We start from the raw sequence: 19,505 nt of genomic DNA on the forward strand, positions 1-19,505 counted from the left end.
GGAGGGGGAGGTGCCCTGACTCTAGGCCAGGACGTTTGGTGTTTCTGAACAGGCACCATTCCGTCTGGCTTCACTGCTGAGAAGACGACACACTGTTCATTCTGTCCCCTGTGGAGACAAAAGCTGCTCCTCTGAGCACTGACCTACATAAATTTTCATCCCCGTCTCCAGCCTCCTCAGGCCAAGCAACTGGACAGAGCAGCAGAACAGGGCTCTCCCCTCAGGATTTTGCCAATGGACACAGACGCTGCCCTTTTGCCTGGCTGGTCTCTCACTCGGGGTGCGCCTGCACAGCAGAGGTGGGTGTCTCAGTCGTGAGCTCAGCCCCTCCCTGCCTCGCTGGGTGTGTTGTCTTCGGTTCACCGTACAAGGTGTTTATTTCCTTCCAGTCTTTCTGACACAATTTTTCTTTGCTGCTGAGATTAGATGTGATTTTGTATCCATGTATTTCCACAGGCTGTAAACAACATCATGGAGACCTCCCCAGCAGAGTGCTGGAGGCCTGCCCTCCTTTGAGCCTTTGTTGACTTGCTGCTGGTTGGCAGCAGACAAGAGGTCATCCAGGGTGCTGAACAGGTCAGCTGCCCAGAACAATGAGAACAAAGTGCTGCGGCTCAGCCTCGAGCCTTTATGCCCTTTTGCAGAGATTTCTTCTTCCCTCAGTCACAGGGCAGATCCGCACTAATCCAGCTCTCCCAAAGTCTGCCTACTCAGGGGTCCCCTCCCCTGGGCACCTGGTCAGGCAGGCATACAGACCTGCACAGACAGGGCACTCTGCCCTCGAGGCTGGGCCAACCTCTGAGCCACGCTCCAGCCACCACAGCTGTATCTACAAGCTACTGTCCATCTCCCAGGGTCACCTGAAGACTTAACTAGGCACTCTGGCTGTCGTCAGATTCCTTTCTACCCAACATCCTTAAGGTCTGCCTCTACCAAATCAGTGTCCCATGTCTGAACTCACTTGATGCTTTTTCCTATTTGGACTTAGGATTGGTCCTTTTTCCTACCAGGTCCCATCCTCTTCTAGGCTCTTCCATGACCAAGGCCACATGGCCCAAGCATCTCCAAAATAATGCAGTCTCTCAAGAGCATGCCTGTGCGCCTGGGATTAGCCTGTGGTTTGTCAACTCATGTCAGTCTTAACTGTCAGACCTCTGGTATCCTCACACCAGATCAGACAGGCATCTATATTGAAACTTTATTACAAAGTTATAAAGCAGAGCTCCGTAACAAAAAATACACATTTGGGTTTGCTCTGAACACCCAAGTTAAGTCTGAGAAAATCTTAATATAAGCCACTTGAAATAACACATTCACATCCAAAAGATTTCGACAAATTTATACATTTTATATTGAGCACTAATTCCTGTACAGCTTATTCTTACTAGTTTGGATCCAGCTATTCCAATGTATTATGAACCAGTCAGCTGTCCATGTCTTTTAAAACAAGTCTCAACTGAAACCTCAGAACAGTCACAGCAAAAGCCATGGAATAATGGAAGAATTAGATGCTTCCATGATAATTAAGACCAAGGACCTATGAGGAGCAGGAGAGAATATTCAAGGATAAAAGTCAAGTTTTCTACCTAGGTTAGATAGTAATTGAAATGGGATCTTAGAATTCCCAACTTTTACTTGGTGTAGGAATAAAGAAGATACAAAAAAAGTAGGGGGAGCCACCTTTTTTTGCTAAATGGAAACCTTCACCAAAAGAGGTTAGAAGACTTCAAGGCAAGTCCTTTCTCCAAAATGAGTAAATGACATCAGTTCTAATTCTTACTGAGGTTACAGACCATCAGGATATTATTAACTCATGTCTAAGAGGGAAGTTGGGAGGTAGGGAGAGGTAAGGCCTCAGCAGAGAAAGCAAGTTTTAAGTAGGGAGACAGCCAGCTTCTGCCCTGAAGTTATTGCTAGGTTGTAAATGAGCTGCATACATGTAGACCTGTTTCACAGTGGAATTGAGGAGTAGCTGAATCCTTTGTTAAACTGGTAGGCACTGTAAACTGTAGTATTTACTGTCCAGCAGAAAGGTGAAAGACGATGTCTTTATAGGGAAATTTCTTGACTCCCCCAGTTCCTACAAAGGCTGTAGCTCAGAATCAAACCACCCAGGACTTGGTATAATGTCAAGGTAAGTGGTCCAGTGTTCAGCTGACAACCACTTTAAAATTATTTCACTCCCCCAGATTAGTGGTTGACAGAAAGCATTAAACATGTCTGTACCAATAAACAGGTCCTCTTAGAGGTTTCCCACTGCTTTCAAAGTCATGACTGGTTCTTCCAGTCTGAGAGGCCTTGGCTGCATGGGGTAGGGGTGGGGGGACTGCCAAGGCCTTCGGGTGTTCAAGGGTTTGCATAGCTCGCCCAGTGGTGATGGCAGCACACACCGCTCCTCTGATAGTACACAGTATGTATGTTTGTGCTTAGCTTCTCCGGCAAACTTGAGCTCTTCCAGTGGTGAAAAGACCCTAAGAGGGCTCGAGAACATCACCTGTTCGTTGCACGGCCCTTCCTAAAGGGCCTAGAGAATGCTTCTTCCTGACCTGCCCCTAAATCAGCAGGCTGAGAAAGGAAATGGGAGTAGGGAGTCCCCACCAACCTGGGGAACTAAGACTTCCAGCTGTCTGCTCAAGGGGCTGAATCCAGCCTCCTTCAGTACCTTCTGATACCTCTTAGGTGCTCTTACATGCTCAGTCTCCGGGAGCTTCATGAGAAGTCTGGCTAGAGAAGCGTGAGGCTCTCTGCCTAAGTCTCTGTGCCTTCAGTGAGACCATGTTTAAAACCTCCATGGGAAAGAGGGACCTCATGCTCAGGGGAAAGTGGTTTAAGGCTGTCTGTTGGAGAAGGCAAAGCCAAGCAGAAAGCCACTTCTTCCACCCAACGCTTTCCCTTTTCTCATAAAGTAAAATTAAGGATGGCACAAAGTCAGGCCCCAAGAGAAGCAGCAGAGATGATCCGTGCACCATCTCGTGCACAGAGACTGGAATTTCCCAGCAGTTTGAAAGCCAGATGCTTTGTTGACTGCCAAGGTCAGGTCAGGAGACTGACAGCTTCCAATCCCAGCACTTAAGGAAGCAACTCTTAAATGACTTCAAATTTTTTCAATAGCATTTGTGTGTCATTTCTTGCCAGAACTGAGTTTACTGGGCCAAATTCTGTCCTAAGGAGGATCACTATTGGTCTGGGAAGCTAACATGTTTTTGGTCTGAAGAAACGCATGGATTTTAGGTAACGTAGCAAGAGACTTTAGCAAAGGTCGGTTAAAGTACAGAAAGCCAGAGGGACCAGAAATGAATCCAGATGTGCTGGGGAAGAAGAGAGCCATTTCTACCAGGACTCCCGATGGGTGGAAGAGAGGCACGCAGCTCAGGGGGATGGGTGGGCTACAGGAGGAAGGGTGAAACTGTTTAGGTTGTCAGAGGAAGGGAGGAAGATACGGTCCCAATTCCAGAAAGTCCTCTCTTCATCAGTTACCATCATCACCCCAAGATCGCTGAAAGAGGGACTTGCCTGTGTGATCTGTGCATGCCCAGAGGTGACACAGCATCTTGCTTGCCCTGGTCTTGGGAACGCTGCAGACTTTCTTGTTAGGCTGCCCCCCTGCAAGCTGGCCAACTGTGGGCCCAGACACCTCGAGCTATGTCCCTGTAAGGCACTGAAGAAGCCGGTACAAGCCCTCAGGATCGGAAGACGTGCACGGCTCGGATCACGTACTGCCGGCAGATGGGACACTCGTTCATGCGCTTGCCGCACTTGGTACAGGTGACCATGTGGCCGCACTCCAGCAGAACACAGTCGATGGGCGAGTCCATGCAGATCCGACACAGGTTCTCCTCCAGGCTGGATGGCACTGCTCCCCCTGGACACGCACAGCAGAAAGCGGGTAGAGGGGAAAGTAAGAAGACTGTCTAAGTGTACGGGGTTGGGGGACGGAGGGGAGAACGGGCACACTGGGAACAGCCCCCCCAAAACCCACATACTTCACTCAAACAGAACTCCAAGAAAACTTTTCCCCAGTAGTTAATTCCACTTCCTTGTTTAATCCGCACCTCTATAGGTCAGGCTATAGATTTGAAGAGTCAAGTACTTGTAGATCAAAGACGTCCCCAGAACATGAGAACTAAATAAGGCAAAGTCCTCAAAGCTTAAAAGAAATAATTTTCAGACAATTGAGGCTGTAATACAGCCAGTGAGTGGCACTCAGGGACTCAATATTCTCTGAGGCAGAACATGATGAAAAGATAAAACTGGTTCAGAAAAGTTTAGATATAAATGGAGCTGTAATGAATGGCTCTAAGGATCATGAGGCTTATATGTAAACATATCCCCAATTTAATAAAGCCAAGGATCACGGGAGCCCCTGGGCCATGCCACAGTCGACCCCCAGGCTTCCTCTGAGGAGACGTCGTGGTGCAAGAACCCGGCAGAGATTACGGCTCCCTCTTCTCCGCTCCCCACACACAGCTTCATTCATACCCTCATGACTGCTCATCACACTGCATGAGAATTTTTGAGTTTCCCTACTTGTCTCCCTACTACACTATGGGCCCCTAAATTCAACAAACGCGATCAACTTCTATAATAATGTACTAAGCATCTGCTACGTGCTCTGAGGTCTGATACTCATCTTTGAATCCCTGCAACCAGTCACATGGTAGGTGCTCTCTAAATGTCTGACAAAGGAACATCTCCCAAGGGAATGGTAACAGCCCCCATTTACTACAAGCTTACAGGTGCTAGCAGGGTCCTAAACGCTTTGCATGTTTTAACTCATTGGATCCTCACAAAAACTATGAAGCAGGTACTCTCGTTACTCATTTTATAGATGAGGCAACTGAGACCAAAGGGTTAAGTGGCTTGCCCAAGGATTCAAATCCAGGCAGGCGGACTTCTGGGCAAGGGGCCTGAGGGCAGGGACTGCCAAGATAGTATTAACTGCTCAGTGCACAGTTCTCGACAAGGCTAACTGGCTTGTGCAAGTGGTAAGATACAGTGGGCATGACCAGCATCCTAGGTTAGCTGCAGGAACAGAAAAACCTTCACTTCCCCAAAGCCAACCATCCCCAGCATGTTTTAAATGGTAGACTGAACCAGGTAGCTATAAACTGGCAACTGGCCGTGTACCAGCCACCTCTACGGTTCCACAAGGAATTCTCTCACACTCTTGCCTCTGCACTTTCTGTTCCTGTTCCCTGGACTATTCAAAAAGTCAAGAAACACTTGAGGAGGGCTGGCTGTAAGAGGCAGTGAAACCTCTTTACCCCTTTGAGGAGCTGTTGGCCCTAACAGGGAAGGTTTGGAAACAACTGAACTATATAAATACCTAAGATGAGCTGGAGTAATTTATAGAATTTCATTACTGATTACTTCTATCAGGATTAACAAATTCATCAACTCAGTTGCCAGCATTCTTCCAGGGAATCAGAAAAAGACACCAAGTGGATTGGCCAGATCTTGGTATCAGATGAGGGAGTGGGTCTAGAACTCCGAATGATTTGGGGGAGTTCAACTCTTGAGAATTTATCAGCCAGAAGACTGTGCCCCATTCTGAGCTATATGATTGTGGGTTCTTCCCCAAGAAAGGATGTTCTCAGAGTAGTGTAGGGACCTGCAAAGCACTTTAAAACTTTTTCAGAAGACTCTCCAAATTTGTTATTTAGTAAAACAGCCATGTAGCCTTTAGGCTTTCAAAAGGGTCTAGCATGTTTTAGAATGATTTGGATCTGAAGTCAAGATTCCTGCAGTGTGTTCTGGAGGTGCCCAAAGGCCCAGTGGTGGTCTTTAACACACGGGTGAGTTTGTGGCAGCTGAGCGCCACAGTGAGCACTATATGTAACAGCTTTCCCGATCTATCCCCAGAGCAGTTCTAACCACTGCCCAGCCCTGTACAAACAAGGCTCTCAGGTCACCACCCTTTTCTTTTCTTTTCTTTTCTTTGGGGCCACACCGCGAGGCATGTGGGATCTTCGTTCCCCGAGCCGGGATCGAACCTGCACCCCCTGCAGTGGAAGCGCAGAGTCCTAACCACTGGACCACCAGGGAAGTCCCCACCACCCTTTCTTTTTAGTTGGTACCAGAAGCTGATAAACATCCCAAGTGATTTCCCTGAAGGTGTACACAGAAACCCTTCCCACTCAGACCAAAACGGAGTGAAAACTATAGGGGAGGGAGTGCCGTAGCCCCAGGAGTGCGGGAAATGCACTGGATGTGCCACATGCCACCACTTGCTTTGCTGAATATTTTACAAATGCTGGCTTCCGAACTCTGACAACCCAGAGGCATGCAGATCAGGTTGCCCCTAGGTGTCCCGCCACTCTTGTCCCTTTACGGGGACGGGGATGAGAATTTCCAGAGATGCTGAGAAGCCTTGGTTCCCAGTGAATTCCCCCACACCCCCTCTGGACGCTGACATGCTCAGAATTCTTAGACTGTTAACAGGAATCAGGGCTGAAGGAGGGGAAGGACTGAAGAGCTAAGAGCCTAAGCCTGTTCCCAAACAGGAACAACTACATACCGTTTTGGTCTTCAGCACCACACACTGGAAAGGAAAGAGAAAGAAGGCGTCTGAATATGTGACGGCACGAGGAAAGTCTCCTGCCACCCTGCCTTCACTTCCGAACTCTGACTGCTCGCCTGCTGGAAACCAGGCCGGCCAAGAGCCCAGACAGAACACCGGCCCTCCTCACTCCCCCTACATGCGGAGGACTCACGCACAGCTCCTACCGGGGTATCTGGTCTAGTCTTAGAAAGAGAGACTCCACTGCTTTGCCATGAACAAAACTGCCAAGCAGGAAGGATAGTGCATAAGCACAATGTCCTTTTCTGTTGCTTCTGAAGCCCGCACTAAAGTCAAGAAAGGAGGAACAGTCTGCGCCAGTCAGCCAGGGAGTCGGGATGCAGCCCCCCGGAGGAGCCACCTCCTAGTCCCAGGTCCTCGCCACTCTAGGGAGGTTCTGGGGACGATCCCAAAGGGGAGAGTCTGTGATCAGGTGACCAGTCAGATGTCCCCTAACTTTGATGAATCTGAGCTTCTGGGAGAGGAGAGCCCCAAACCCGACTTCAACCACTGTTAGCAGGCAAGGAGTCAAAACGACCGGCAGGACCAAATCAGCTGGGGAGGGGTTGTTGGGGGGCGGGGGGCGGGGGTAGGTTCTGGGTGAAGTCACTTCAGGAAATGCGGAGCTCCACACGCTCAACTCCTCTCTCTCCTGCAGGACTTCTCTGCCTTTACTGTTCCATTATTCATCCACCGTAAATCAGCAGCAGGGACATAAAGTTTCTTTTTTTTTTTTTTTTCCAAACTCATCTGAGCACAGACCTTGATATTTTACTGGGCATCGCGGAAAATGATACCATGCTTTGGGAAATGAACAGCCCAAGTGCAGGCAGGACACAGTGTTCTTGCACCGTGTGTGCAAAGAAGGAGTACTGGTAGAGGTAGTATGGCAGGGGCGACGTGCGGGGGGAAGGGCCATGGACTTGGACCAGGAAAACCTCAGCTCAAATCTGGGCTCTACAATAAAAGGAAGACACTAATAACGCCTATTTCACAGGCTGCCCTGAGGATTAAATACATGTACATGATGCCTAACCCAATCCCAGCCCTCAGCTCCAAAGGACGGCTATTATTAGAGGCTGCAGATGTGTAAGGTGACTCCTTCCTGGGCTAATTGAGTCAGGTCGATGTCGACTCTCAAGCGAACAGCAAGCACTCTGCAACTCCGGGCAGCTGTCACCCAGGCGGCCCCTCACCCAGGTGCTGGAGCCCCTTCTGATCCTTGTACAGCCGCGTCACCCTCTCCATCAGCTCCCACTTCTCACAGCAGCCCTTGTAGTTGACGAAGTTGCGAGCCAGGATCTCTTTGAGCTGCCGCACGGTTAGACCTTCAATGTCCTCCAGGTCGGTCAGGTCAGACAGAGAGGCCCTCCGGCCCGGGACGAAGCTGTCCTCTGAGTCAACAGACTGCAAAGGCAAAGGTGAGATCGGTGGGCTCAGCTCCCCCAACCCAGGCTCTCCCTCCCAGGACCCCAGAGCACTCATCACCCCATGCTTTTGGTGACTGGCCTCAAGAGGAGTAAGAACAGGAGTAGCTGGCATGGGGCCCTGCATCGCGAGAGAGACCGCGGTCTCTTCCTGACCCGAGCCCTGTGCTCAGGCGCAGCCGGCCCGGCCCGCCCCGCAGCATGACCCGGTAGGAGGAGCTGCAGTCTGAGGCAGGCGGCCCTGGCTTTGAGTCCTGATTCCTCCGCTGATTAGTACTGAATAGTATCAGGCAGGGGGCTCCCCTCTCGGGGCCCCACTGCCCCTCCGTGAAGGAGAAGCAGCAGACCTGCCCCACAGGGTTGCCGTGACGACGAAACGCAGCAGCACCAGAAACTGCCGAGAATGGTGTTGGTCCTTCTCCCCCGAGACAGTGCTGCTTTCCCACGAAGGAGCCCACCTCCCGGGCAAGCTTCCTCTCTACGCACCCGCGACAACAGCTCCACGGCCCCGATTGCTGTGCCCCCTGTGCACTGGGCCCGCCACGGCTGAGGCCTGAACTCCCTCCCATCTTTCCTCCTGATTATCTGACTTCCTTCCCCTAACAATGGCTACTGTGTGCTAGAAGCAGAAGAAAAGAACAAGATGTGCACAGCGGCACCGGGAGCCTGCCCTCTGGCAGCTCTTAGAAAGTCGAGAGACTGGAAACTAATGGGCCATGTGGCTCCCCAGTCTCCACTGTGACTCACAACTCCACACTAACACACTGACAGCCACAGAGGTTAATCTGGAATGCTAACACTAAACTCCACCCCTGAAAACAGAATTTCAGAAGGACTATCATCACACACTGATTCTCCTCTCTCCACTTTGAGTCTGCCAAGAGGTTCCTAATAACAGCCTAAGAACGCCAGTGAAAGAGCAAAGGCAAAGGCACAGACCCAAGCGGGGGCCCCACCTGCGTCTCATCCTCAGCAGGTGCTCTGGCTGTGCTCTCCAGGTAGACGGGTTCCTCTTGGTCCTGAGACACATGGCCATTGGCCTGTGGGAAGAAAAAGGTGCCATCACATCCACAGAGATGCCCCAGGGATAGCATGGGCCTCTTGCCAGCTCACACCATATCCAAAACACATTCCCATCTCCCCCGGAAATCCGGAGTCTCGCCTAACAGCATTACAGAAGCCTGCTCTTTAACACTGACTTGGTCAGGCAGGGAAGCAATAGAAATAGATCTCAGTTCTAGAACAAGATGCATTAATTCTGCCCACCACCAGGACGGCATTAACCGCCACTCACCGTCAATTTAGTCTCAGTTTGAACACTCCGAGTGAAAGGAAGATCACACGTCCACTCCTGTGCTGGACCGCTGTCAAGTTTTCTCCTGATACTGACCCCAAACTACCCTCCCGACAACTTCTGCCCACCGTCCCTGGTTCTGCTCCCAGACCAATGCCAACTATTTTCTTCCCAGCTGTTCATATCATATCTTCCCTTCCTCCACACAAAATCTCCCCAACTTCCTCATCTGGCCCGGATGAGACTAAGTTTCCAGACCCTCACCACCCTACCCCTCTCTTCTGGCTAGTTGCTGCTCTCACATTCTAGAATATGCTCCAACCAGCAGGGCACACTATTACTGAAAGCTGTCTTGAAAGCTGGTCAAAAATTATTATTAGGGGCTTCGCTGGTGGCGCAGTGGTTGGGAGTCCGCCTGCCGATGCAGGGGACACAGGTTCGTGCCCCGGTCCGGGAGGATCCCACATGCCGCGGAGCGGCTGGGCCCGTGAGCCGTGGCCACTGAGCCTGCGCATCCGGAGCCTGTGCTCCGCGGCGGGAGAGGCCACAGCAGTGAGAGGCCCGCGTAAAGCAAAAAAAAAAAAAAAAAAAGAAAAAAAGAAAAAAAAATTATTATTAGCCTGAGACTATATAAGACAAACGCCTGTGCTTAAGAAGTTTCATTCTGCTAGAATTCTAACCTCTCAAAAGGTTCCTCCTAGATACTCCTTCAGGTTTTGCCACAGAGTAGTCAGAACTGTGAGCCTCCTAATCCCATCACCACTGAAGCCACAAATCCCTTAACTAGATCCTCTTCACCCACTGCTCCCAACAGGCAAAGGGCCTGGTGTGAGCCCAGAGCAAAGAGGTGTCTGAGCTCACAGTCCTTTTCCACTGGCCTCAGTAAAGGAAACCAGTCACTCACTGCCTCTAGCCGCTCACCTCAGATTAGGATGCGTAATATGGAGCTAATTAACAACAGGCAAGCAACTACAGTGGCAATGAAGAGTAGAAATAACCACCACCACCAAAAATGCCAAGGGACGATATGCTCCCACATATAGCACACATGTACGGAGATGCATCCAAAACAACGTCTAGTTTTCTCTTAGATTTACGTCGGTGTGGTACACACTGGCCTCCTGGTGTCACCTTGGAGTTACAAAAAGTCTTTCAGAGCCTAACCTCGTCCTAAGTAGACAGCTTCTTGTATGTCCTTTCTTTTCCAGGAAAGAGAAACTAGATCTCATGCTGCAAAGTATGCTCCTGTCTTTTCAGTTTGCCACTGGCTAAACCAAAATCTACAATGAATATGTGTCCACAGTTGTGCTTATTCCACACACGTCCTTCACCAGCAACTACCGCCAGGACATTACAGGTACAGGAAAGGGCCCTGGTAGGGTGAGTGGTACAAGCAGATTTGCATCCTGGGTGCAGTTCGCTGTAGAATCGTCGGGCAGCCGTGCACAAGTTCCTTCGCTTCCCCTGTTTTTCTGGCTGACAAAATGCAGACCTCACCAGAATAGGGGATGTGAGCTGACCTGAAAAGCCCTCTGAAAACATCAGAGAAGTATCCAATGAGATCCGGTACACAGTGTCAACTGTGGGTGCAGTCTGGAAACTTCTGATTAATGAAAGGAAGCTTAAAACCGACTCCTTTCATTGGAAAAGCCACCTGAAGGTTCTTGAGGGGAAAAAAAAAATCCCTCAAGGCACTCTCCTGGCTCCCCATAAACAGAGCGAAAGCACTTAACCAAGCAAAGGGAGGAGGTCAAAGCAGGAGCCCAGACCTGTCCAGCAGACAGAGCCAGAGCTGAGGGAAGAGTTAAACTCCAGAGTGCGCTGGGGAGAAAGCGGGCTCAAGCCAACAAGGGAGCTGCTGAGTTCCCTGAAGGTAAAGCATGCTATGACAGTGGCCTTTATGCCTCAGTGCTCGTCAGAGCTGAATCAGGGGCCCATGCTGGCAAAGGAGGCGATCACAAACAAGAGGCGGCAACCATCCACGTGCTGTGTGGGGGCTGACAGCCCTGGCAGGTGCCGGCTGCAGGCCCTTTAGACGTGAGATCACGCTCGTCCGTCCTCCCAACATCCTGGCAAGAGCAGAAGGGGCCTGGGTTACTAACCCCACTTCACTGTTATGGGCTCAAACCTCACCCACGCTGACCCAACAGTCAGTGACAAACTGGATGTGGAAACCGGATTTCTTCGGTCCTAATCCTCCCACTATTGCCCAAGCCACGCAAGTAAAAGACTCACTAAGGCACTCACGTATGTCTACGGGACGCCATCAGGCCTTACACAACGGTGAGGTCCGCCCGCGTCACTCTAATCCAGTAGTTGGTTTCTGCGTCTACCTTCCCCCTTAGAGGGGCTTTCTCAGCACAGAAGCAATGTGTTACTCATTTCTGTAGTTTCCATGCCTGGTTCATATTTCAGTCGATGTGCTGCTCTCAGCTTACCATTCCCAGGCCCCACTAGGATGCTGGTAAGGCTGCTTACTGTTCAACAGCCCGCCAACCACTGCCCCGCCCAGAGGCGGGCAAGAGAAGCAGCGCCCTTGTCTTAGTCACAGTGCTTCCCCATCTCCCTTCCCTCTCCATGTTCCTTTGCTTCCTTCGTGCCCTGTGACGGTCACTGAGGAACGGAGGTCCCCATCCGGCCAAGGACGACCACAACAAAGGTGCGTAAGTAGGAGGGCAATTTGAACAGAACTAAATGCAAAGACTACCAGGGAGTTTTCTCAAAATAGTTCTGGAAAAATGAATTTTTTAAAACTCTCTAACTGGGATATGTACATATTAAAAACAAACAAAAGGGCTTCCCTGGTGGCACAGTGGTTGAGAGTGCACCTGTCAGTGCAGGGCACATGGGTTCGAGCCCTGGTCCGGGAGGATCCCACACGCCACGGAGCAGCTGGGCCCGTGCGCCACAACTACTGAGCCTGCGCTCTAGAGCCCGCGAGCCACAGCTGCTGAGCCCACGCGCCACAAGTACTGAGGCCCGCGCGCATGGAGCCCGTGCTCCACGACGGGAGAGGCCACTGCGGTGAGAGGCCTGCGCACTGCAGTGAAGAGTAGCCCCCGCTCACCTCAACTAGAGAAAGCCCGCACGCAGCAACGAAGACCCAACGCAGCCAAAAAAAATGAATAAATAAAATAAAAAATTTAAAAAACAAACAAAAAACACAAACACCCAGTACCGTGCATCAATATCCCTGAAAAAAGCCAAAACGTGAGTCGGACATCCAGAAAACATCATCCCTCATCGGTAAGCAGAAAGGCGTCACATAATCCAGACACTTAACCTTGCCCCACTCCCACGGTGCAGGCGCGGGAGGAAAACGAGCCCTCCAACTGGCAGAGATGGTGTGGCTGCAAACAGGCCCGTACCTGCTGCCGGTCCCGAGCCTGGGCTGGGGGTGAAGAAGAGAGGCCGGGTGAGGTAGGAGGTACCGTGCTGGTGTGAGGCTGGGTCAGGAAGGCCTGCTGCTCGGGGGAGTCCGGGGACAGGCTGGGGGCGTGAGTCCTGCCCTCCTGGGAGATTACAGGCTGCTGGCCAAGCACCAAGAACACCAGCTCCTCTTTCTCCCGGCACATGTCGGTAGAGATGTCATGGAGGCTGAGATAGTCCCTCAGGTCCTTCACCTTCATCTTCATGAGCTCCTCCCGCTGAAAGGCTGTGGCTCGGAAACGCTGGCAGAGAAGGCAGAGGCGGGGCCCGCTCCCCACTTGGCTCGAACAGGCCACGCAGAAATTCTTCTTACAGTCCAAGCAGGTCTGCTGCTTAGAGCAAGAGGCAGAGGAAACCACGTCAGACAGTGAGAACAAGACAGTGCAACGGGAGCTGGGCAAGACGCCCCATCACCCTTACTTGTACCGAGCTCCTCCTCTCTGTGCGGGTGCAGGCTACCTTGCAGGTTTCAGGGTAAAAGCCACTCGGAGGTGGCGCAGCCCCTGTAGGCATCATGTATCCACATACAGGACACCACGTGGAGTGTTCCGTCAGAGGCTTACTTTATTCATTTTACTGGTAGAGAAATGGAGGCTATTAATTAAGACTACCAGCTTCAGGATAAAAAAAAAAACCTCATTTTTATTGTCTCCCTCCTCCATTTCTTGTGGCGTTACCTTGGGGGTGTAACTTAGCCTCTCTGGCCCTCAGTTTCCTCATCTGTAAAGCAAGGCGATAACAGCAACTGCCTCATAGGATTGTTGTAAAGTTAAGAGATAATGCATTTAGTATATCTGACACATGAGTCTTCAATAAGTGCTCAGTGTTTTAATTATTCTTGCTAGGAAATACAAGCCAATGATAAGAGTCAAGATTCAAATCCTGAACTATGATTCTTTCTACTTTATTGCTGAGATAAGAAAGCAAATGCATAAAGGTTACGGTGGTGACTGTTGTTACCATTAATGTTATTTAATTAAATTATTGAGGGGCCACTATGTGCTAGAGCTAGATTTGGCTTGTCATTTAATTCTCAAAAGAACCCCGCAAAGTAGGTATCCGCGTACCTCCCTGTTTTACAGACCAAGCATCTGAGGCCTAGAGAGATTAAGTCCCATCCTAAAGGGCAGGCAGTAAAGAGTGGAGCTGGGATTCACACTCGAGGTCTGTCTGGGTTTGGTGCCCACGGTCATGCTCACATTGCCTAACTCAGCCCCAGGCGAGCCTACAGCTGGGCTGAGTCAAGGGCCTGGCTCTCCATCTCCCAGCTGCCAACCCAGCGCCCCGTCTGCAGAGGCTGGGGCCCAGGCCCACCCCCACCCCAGGAAAGCCCACTCAAGAGTGCTGGGAACTCAGTGGTGCCTGAGAGCCTACCCAGGACAAATATTTAGTCAGCTACAGGAGGCCCTCTGGACGTGATTAGGGAGCTCTCGCCTGTGAAAGTACAGGGTGTCTCAGACGGGCGACGAGAGCGCCTGGCAGGCAAGCGGGTACCGCCTGGCAGCAGCTCCTCCCAGGATCGCAGACAACGCAGCTCATGAAGGCTTGCTCGGCTCACAGGAAGCAAATCCTCAGCCTCTCGCCCCGCAGGCTGACCGAGCACGGTGACATCTGACTGAGGCCTGTTCCAGCCACCAGCAGGCCACACGCCACCAGACGGGTAATCCCTGGGCCCATGGGGCTGGTCCCGGAGGGCGCCCTCACTCATCCTTTAGAGAAATTAAAAACTTTTCATCCTGTGCTGACTTAAGTATTAACCTAAAGATTTCCGCTCCCTCTTTTCTAAGTATAGAAAGCTATTCAAGCTAACAAGAATGCCCAGGAGACTGAGATTCCCAGAGTGGAAATCACAGATACTGTTGTGTGGCACTGAAGTAAAAGTCTGCATAGCTGACGTCGTTATAGTTAGTTTTCTCTAAGTGTCATTCGTGCAGTAAAGGAAAACAAGCTTAATGCTTACCATCGTTTTGACTAGTCATACTTAGAAGCTGGGGAAGGACACACACCAGGCTCCCTTATTCTCTACACAGTTATAACCAGACAATAAAATGTTCGGCGACTCACTGGAAAGGATGCATGGCTGCACTCGCTTCATAAGGGCTCCGGGACCAGTAGCCACTCAGGTGGAAACCGGATGTTTTGGGGTATTGGGGGTTCAGTCATATCTAAAGCTTTTCTGTTGGGCAATGAGATGTGCTTAGGATGACAGAGTGAAACGAGGAGGCTTCCGTGTCATAAAGCTGTAGGTCCTGACGTGGAACACTACATAAGTCAATGCAGTTTGATCAGACCTAGCTTGACACAATTAAAAAGCCCCGAGTTGCTCAATCAGCCAGATCTAAACAACTCTCTTCTTCAAAGGTGTGCAGCGTATTGGATGCAAGATCAGAATGCAAAGGCAGCAACCAACCCAGCTTCTCCGTACCCCCCCCCCCCAGCTCGCCAGGGACTCTCAAGTCCGGGCATCGCCATCTGAAACACACCCTCCGGGAAAGAGTAAGACAAGCGCTCTCTTGAGGCTAAAACCTCAGTCTGCAGAGGCAGAAGAGAACAAAGGAGAAGGAAAAAGCAGCCGGCAACAAACGTGGGCAGACGAGCAAGGGAAACACATATGTATAAATTCTCGCAAACAGTGCAAACTGACTCACGAGGTCGCGTGAAAGATGACCCGGGGGAGCCGACGAGCCTGCACACATGCCGGGAACACAGGCAAACACCAGCATCGGGAGGCTGGCAGGGGCACCCGCCTTTGCCAACCCACCCTTCCTTGTTCTAGCCTCTCCCCAGCCTTGTCCCCTGGCACAGGGCGGGCCCACTTTCTCAGCCCGCCAGCCCCTCCTCCTAGCCATCCTGCCCATAAGCATCCCCTCCTGCAGCCCACCGGGAGGAAAGGGGCAGCCCGAGGCGTGACACACTAGGATTAAGCCCGAGCTGGTCACGTCCCAGCTAAGGGAACTTGTGCAACACAGATAACCTCCCAGAGCGTCAGATTCCCACCTGTCAAGTCGGAAGCTCAGCCTACCTCGAAGGACGACTCAAGTACTACCTGAGCTAAGGCACAGCAAACCTCAGCATGCGGTGGGCACGCAACGCACTTAAAGGTAACACCGTCACCTCCTTTTCCCTTTCCCCCGTGCCTCTTCTCCGACGCGGGCCAGTACCTAGGAGCCACCCCCTTTCTACTCTGAGACTTGAGTGTCTCTTCCACGTTCCCAAGTACAACCTCCCTGCCAGGCCACCTCCCCAACCTGGTCAGCTCAAGAGGCTGGGCGCCAAACTCCCTCCATAATGGTCAGGGCTGCTGCTAGACCATAGGTAGGTGTTACCAATACAGATGGGATATGAGGCTTGTGGCAAATCCCAGCCTGCCATTTCTCTCTGAGACTGGAAACTCTGGGAAGGCAGGGCTCCACCTTTCTTACTACGTCCCCTCTACAAAGTCCTTAGTGCTCTCAGGACTTTGTACCCAATGAGCAGTGGGAAAATACTGACCTCGATGACGAAAGGAAAAAGAGCCAGTGGCATCCATGTGATCACGTCAATTCAAACACTTCTAGAAAAGACAGTTTAAAAGCTTGCAGCTGTTACATGCCAAACCCGTAAGATAAGATGCCGATCCACTGAAGCATGAAATTACAAGTGCAAAGTTCTCATAGGAGCAAACATCCTTAATATTCACAAAATTCACTGTGAATTACACAAAATTAATCCATCCCTTTGTGGCAAGAAAATAGTGTACCAATAACCATCTTTTACCTTCCAGACTGGAACTTTCTTTCCCCCCACAAAAGCTCTTCTTGCTACAGAAGCTTTCTTTTTGTCTCCTTGTGTGGCTGCGTATTTGTCCCCATCTTCCTGTCAGACTACAAGCTCCCTACGAAGGACGGATGACTTTCTTCATCTCTGCTTGCCTAGCCCATGCAATGTCTGACACACAGTAGATACTGAATAATATATTTTCCACTGAACCACTGAATAGGAAAAAAATTCCTTATTTTAATCACTGTCAGGCTCCTAGGCACCCAGACCGATTCTCTGCCTTCTTTAGTTTGACCTCCTCCTCCGTTTCATCTGTCTTCATCAGCTGCGTGCCCTTGTATCTTAGTAGCTAAAGTACCTGTTGTATCTGAGTCTCAAATTTTTCATCTGTAAAATGGGTTAACAACCACTTCTTCACAAGGTCTGGCACAAAGAGCTGTTCACTAAATGGAAGCTACCTCGATCAATCTCGGCCTCCACCCTACACCAGGCTCTAGGAACTTCCCGCCAGGTGTGCGGGAGCTTCCTAACTGCTACTCCTATGGCTCCATCAAATTACCTTCCTCACGAAGCCACGTCTGCTCCCTGAAATGGGATCGATCAGGTTGCTGCTTTGTTCAAACTCTTTCTGATGCTTCCTTGTTGTCTGGTGGCAATAGGCTCCTTACCATGGCAGTCATGGTCCTTTACCACCTGATCCCAACCTTGCTGCCCTAACTTCCCTGGTACCCTGCACTCTGGCCAAACAGGCCACTACTTACAGTTCCCAAGTCCACCTTGAACTTGCTCCACATCTGGTGCTTTTACCTCAGCCACTGCTCTGCAAATCAACAAACTTTCCTTCATCTGGCTACAATTATCCATTTACCAACAATGCCTGAGGCCCTAGTACTTAACTTATGCAATTGACTATTATTAGTTCTTTGTAAATGTGGGCCTCCTCCACCAGACAGTAAGCTCCCTAAGGGAAATACTGTGTCTTAGTATTCTCTCCACAAAACTGAAACCTCCAGCTACTAGCATGCTGCTGGGACAGAACCGGCCCTCAGTGAAAATCTTCAGCATGGAAATGTCAGCCATAAAGTGATGAAAATAGAAACTCTCTGGTCTACTTCCTCTTTTTCAAACTGCTCTCTACTCAGCAGTCCATTCGTTCATTCATTATTTTTTAAATTTTATTGCCTACCTACCACGTGTCAGTCACTGTTCTAGACACTGGGGAAAAGTTGTGAACAAAACTGACAAAATCCCTTATCCTATGTACCATCTGAGAAGACAGGCAATCCACAAATACATGTATGCTGGGTGGCGATAACCACTAACCACTGAAGAAAATGAAGCATCTTCCCACCCTGACCCAACCACCATTCTCCTTCCTCTGGGGGCGGTTTCTTTGTTCATTCACGTTCTCTCTTCAGGCTGAGCAATGTCAAGGACTCGCTAGATCCCCTGGTTCTCGCACGTTTCCAAGGTGCTCAACAGGCCTATCCTGAGCCTGGATCATCACCTTCGTCCTCTCTGCGCTTTCCCTCCATTTCCACTCCAGAGGATAACTGACTTTTTAAAAAAAAAGTGGGGGATGGTGGTTTGAAACAAACCTATTGCAAATTCATGCTGCTTTCTTTATTTGTTTATTTTTTAATTAATTTTTTTGGGGGGCCACTCCTCACGGCTTGCAGGATCTTAGTTCCCCGACCAGGGATTGAACCCACGCCCTCGGCAGTGAAAGCGACGAGCCCTAACCACTGGACCGCCAGGGAATTCCCCATGCTGCCTCATTTAACGAGGGTTTTCCGTATTCCTTTCTTGCCAATTACTCTGCCACTTCAACTGGTTGTTCCTAGCACTTCTCACAATGTAACAGTGAAAACAGCACGAGCTTTGACGTCCAACGGACTCTTGATGTACTTGAGGAGTCCCTGGAACTACTACCTTAGATAAAGGGAACAATTTCTTCATCTGTAAAATGGGAACAAATGATAGTAGTACACACGTCATAGGCTGTTGTAAGGTTTCAGGGAGACAACGCATCTGAAATGCCAGGCTCAGTGCCAGGCACATGACCAGGACCCGACAGCCCTCCTCCCATCTCGTCTCAGACCCTGACTCCACCCCACCGTCTCCACCACCGACAGCACTGAGGCCACGTGGCCCCGAGTTTCTCCCACTCGCCACTTCAGTCTCCATCGTGGACTGAACCTTTCAGCCTACGTATAAAAGGAGGAGCACCCTTGCCCACGGAGCCACAACCCCCTGGCCTGCAGGAGCCTCTCTGGTTGAGTTCTCAGTGACTGAGAACGTGCCCACCTCCCCCGCACTGCAGTGAGGTGTAGGCAAAATACAGCCTACAAGGCAAAATGCCAATCCTCCATCGTCTTACAGTTACAAAGGGGTGGCTGGTCAACACTTTGAGCTGCAGAAATTCTGACATGCTGGCTGTCTTCTGGGAGAAAGCTTGAGAGTCAAAGACCTATGTTTGAATCCTGGCTCTGCCATTTAATAACCAGGTGATCTTGGGGCGCTACTTAAGTAGAGGGGAAAGAATGAGTATTTTAATGTCTCCAATGCTGTCAGGAACTTGACAGTTTCCTTTTTACCTGTTAAACTTTAAGCCTTAGCTTCTCATGTGTAAAGTGGGAGTGTAGGGACCCTAAAACCTACATCATAGAGTTATTGTGAGGATTAAATGAAACAAAAACTCTATAAATTGCTTAAATAGTCCCTGGCATACAGCGTGTGGTTTAGAAAGTATTTTTTCCTCTCAAATTTCTCATTATCATCATTTTAACACCACATTCTAGGCTGCAAACCTCTCATTCTGCAGAAGAAGACAGATGCAGCAGTTCTCTTCTCCAGGTCAGGGCTCACCTTCGGCCCCAGGTGTGCTTACCACAGACAGAGGGATGGCCCACACCCATACACCATGGCCCAGCCAGTGATTTTACCTCCTGCTCACTAATCTGGAAAACACGGCCACCATGCATTTCACATGAAATGGCAACAGTAAATAAGCTCCAGTCTTCGTCTTGTTAGGGTC

At 50.3% G+C, this 19,505-nt stretch overlaps 1 protein-coding gene across 8 annotated transcripts in view; it reads right to left on the bottom strand.

Annotated features, from left to right (window-relative positions):
• Positions 1 to 1,327: 1,327 nt before the first annotated feature.
• Positions 1,328 to 19,505, bottom strand: part of RFFL (ring finger and FYVE like domain containing E3 ubiquitin protein ligase) — a 69,797-nt gene continuing 51,619 nt past the window's right edge. For 7 of the 8 annotated variants that reach the window (XM_060080752.1, XM_060080760.1, XM_060080758.1 and 4 more), the window contains 5 exons: positions 12,649 to 13,038; positions 8,943 to 9,026; positions 7,756 to 7,966; positions 6,518 to 6,541; positions 1,328 to 3,862 (listed from right to left, as the gene is read on the bottom strand). In XM_060080752.1, coding sequence (XP_059936735.1) covers positions 3,681 to 3,862; positions 6,518 to 6,541; positions 7,756 to 7,966; positions 8,943 to 9,026; positions 12,649 to 13,038 — 891 coding nt within the window. In that variant the 3' untranslated portion in view covers positions 1,328 to 3,680. The remainder of the gene's footprint in view (positions 3,863 to 6,517; positions 6,542 to 7,755; positions 7,967 to 8,942; positions 9,027 to 12,648; positions 13,039 to 19,505) is intronic. The other variant, XM_060080759.1, reaches the window with a different exon arrangement.

The sequence above is a fragment of the Mesoplodon densirostris genome, chromosome 18, assembly GCF_025265405.1.
Source record: "Mesoplodon densirostris isolate mMesDen1 chromosome 18, mMesDen1 primary haplotype, whole genome shotgun sequence".
Taxonomy (NCBI): domain Eukaryota; kingdom Metazoa; phylum Chordata; class Mammalia; order Artiodactyla; family Ziphiidae; genus Mesoplodon; species Mesoplodon densirostris.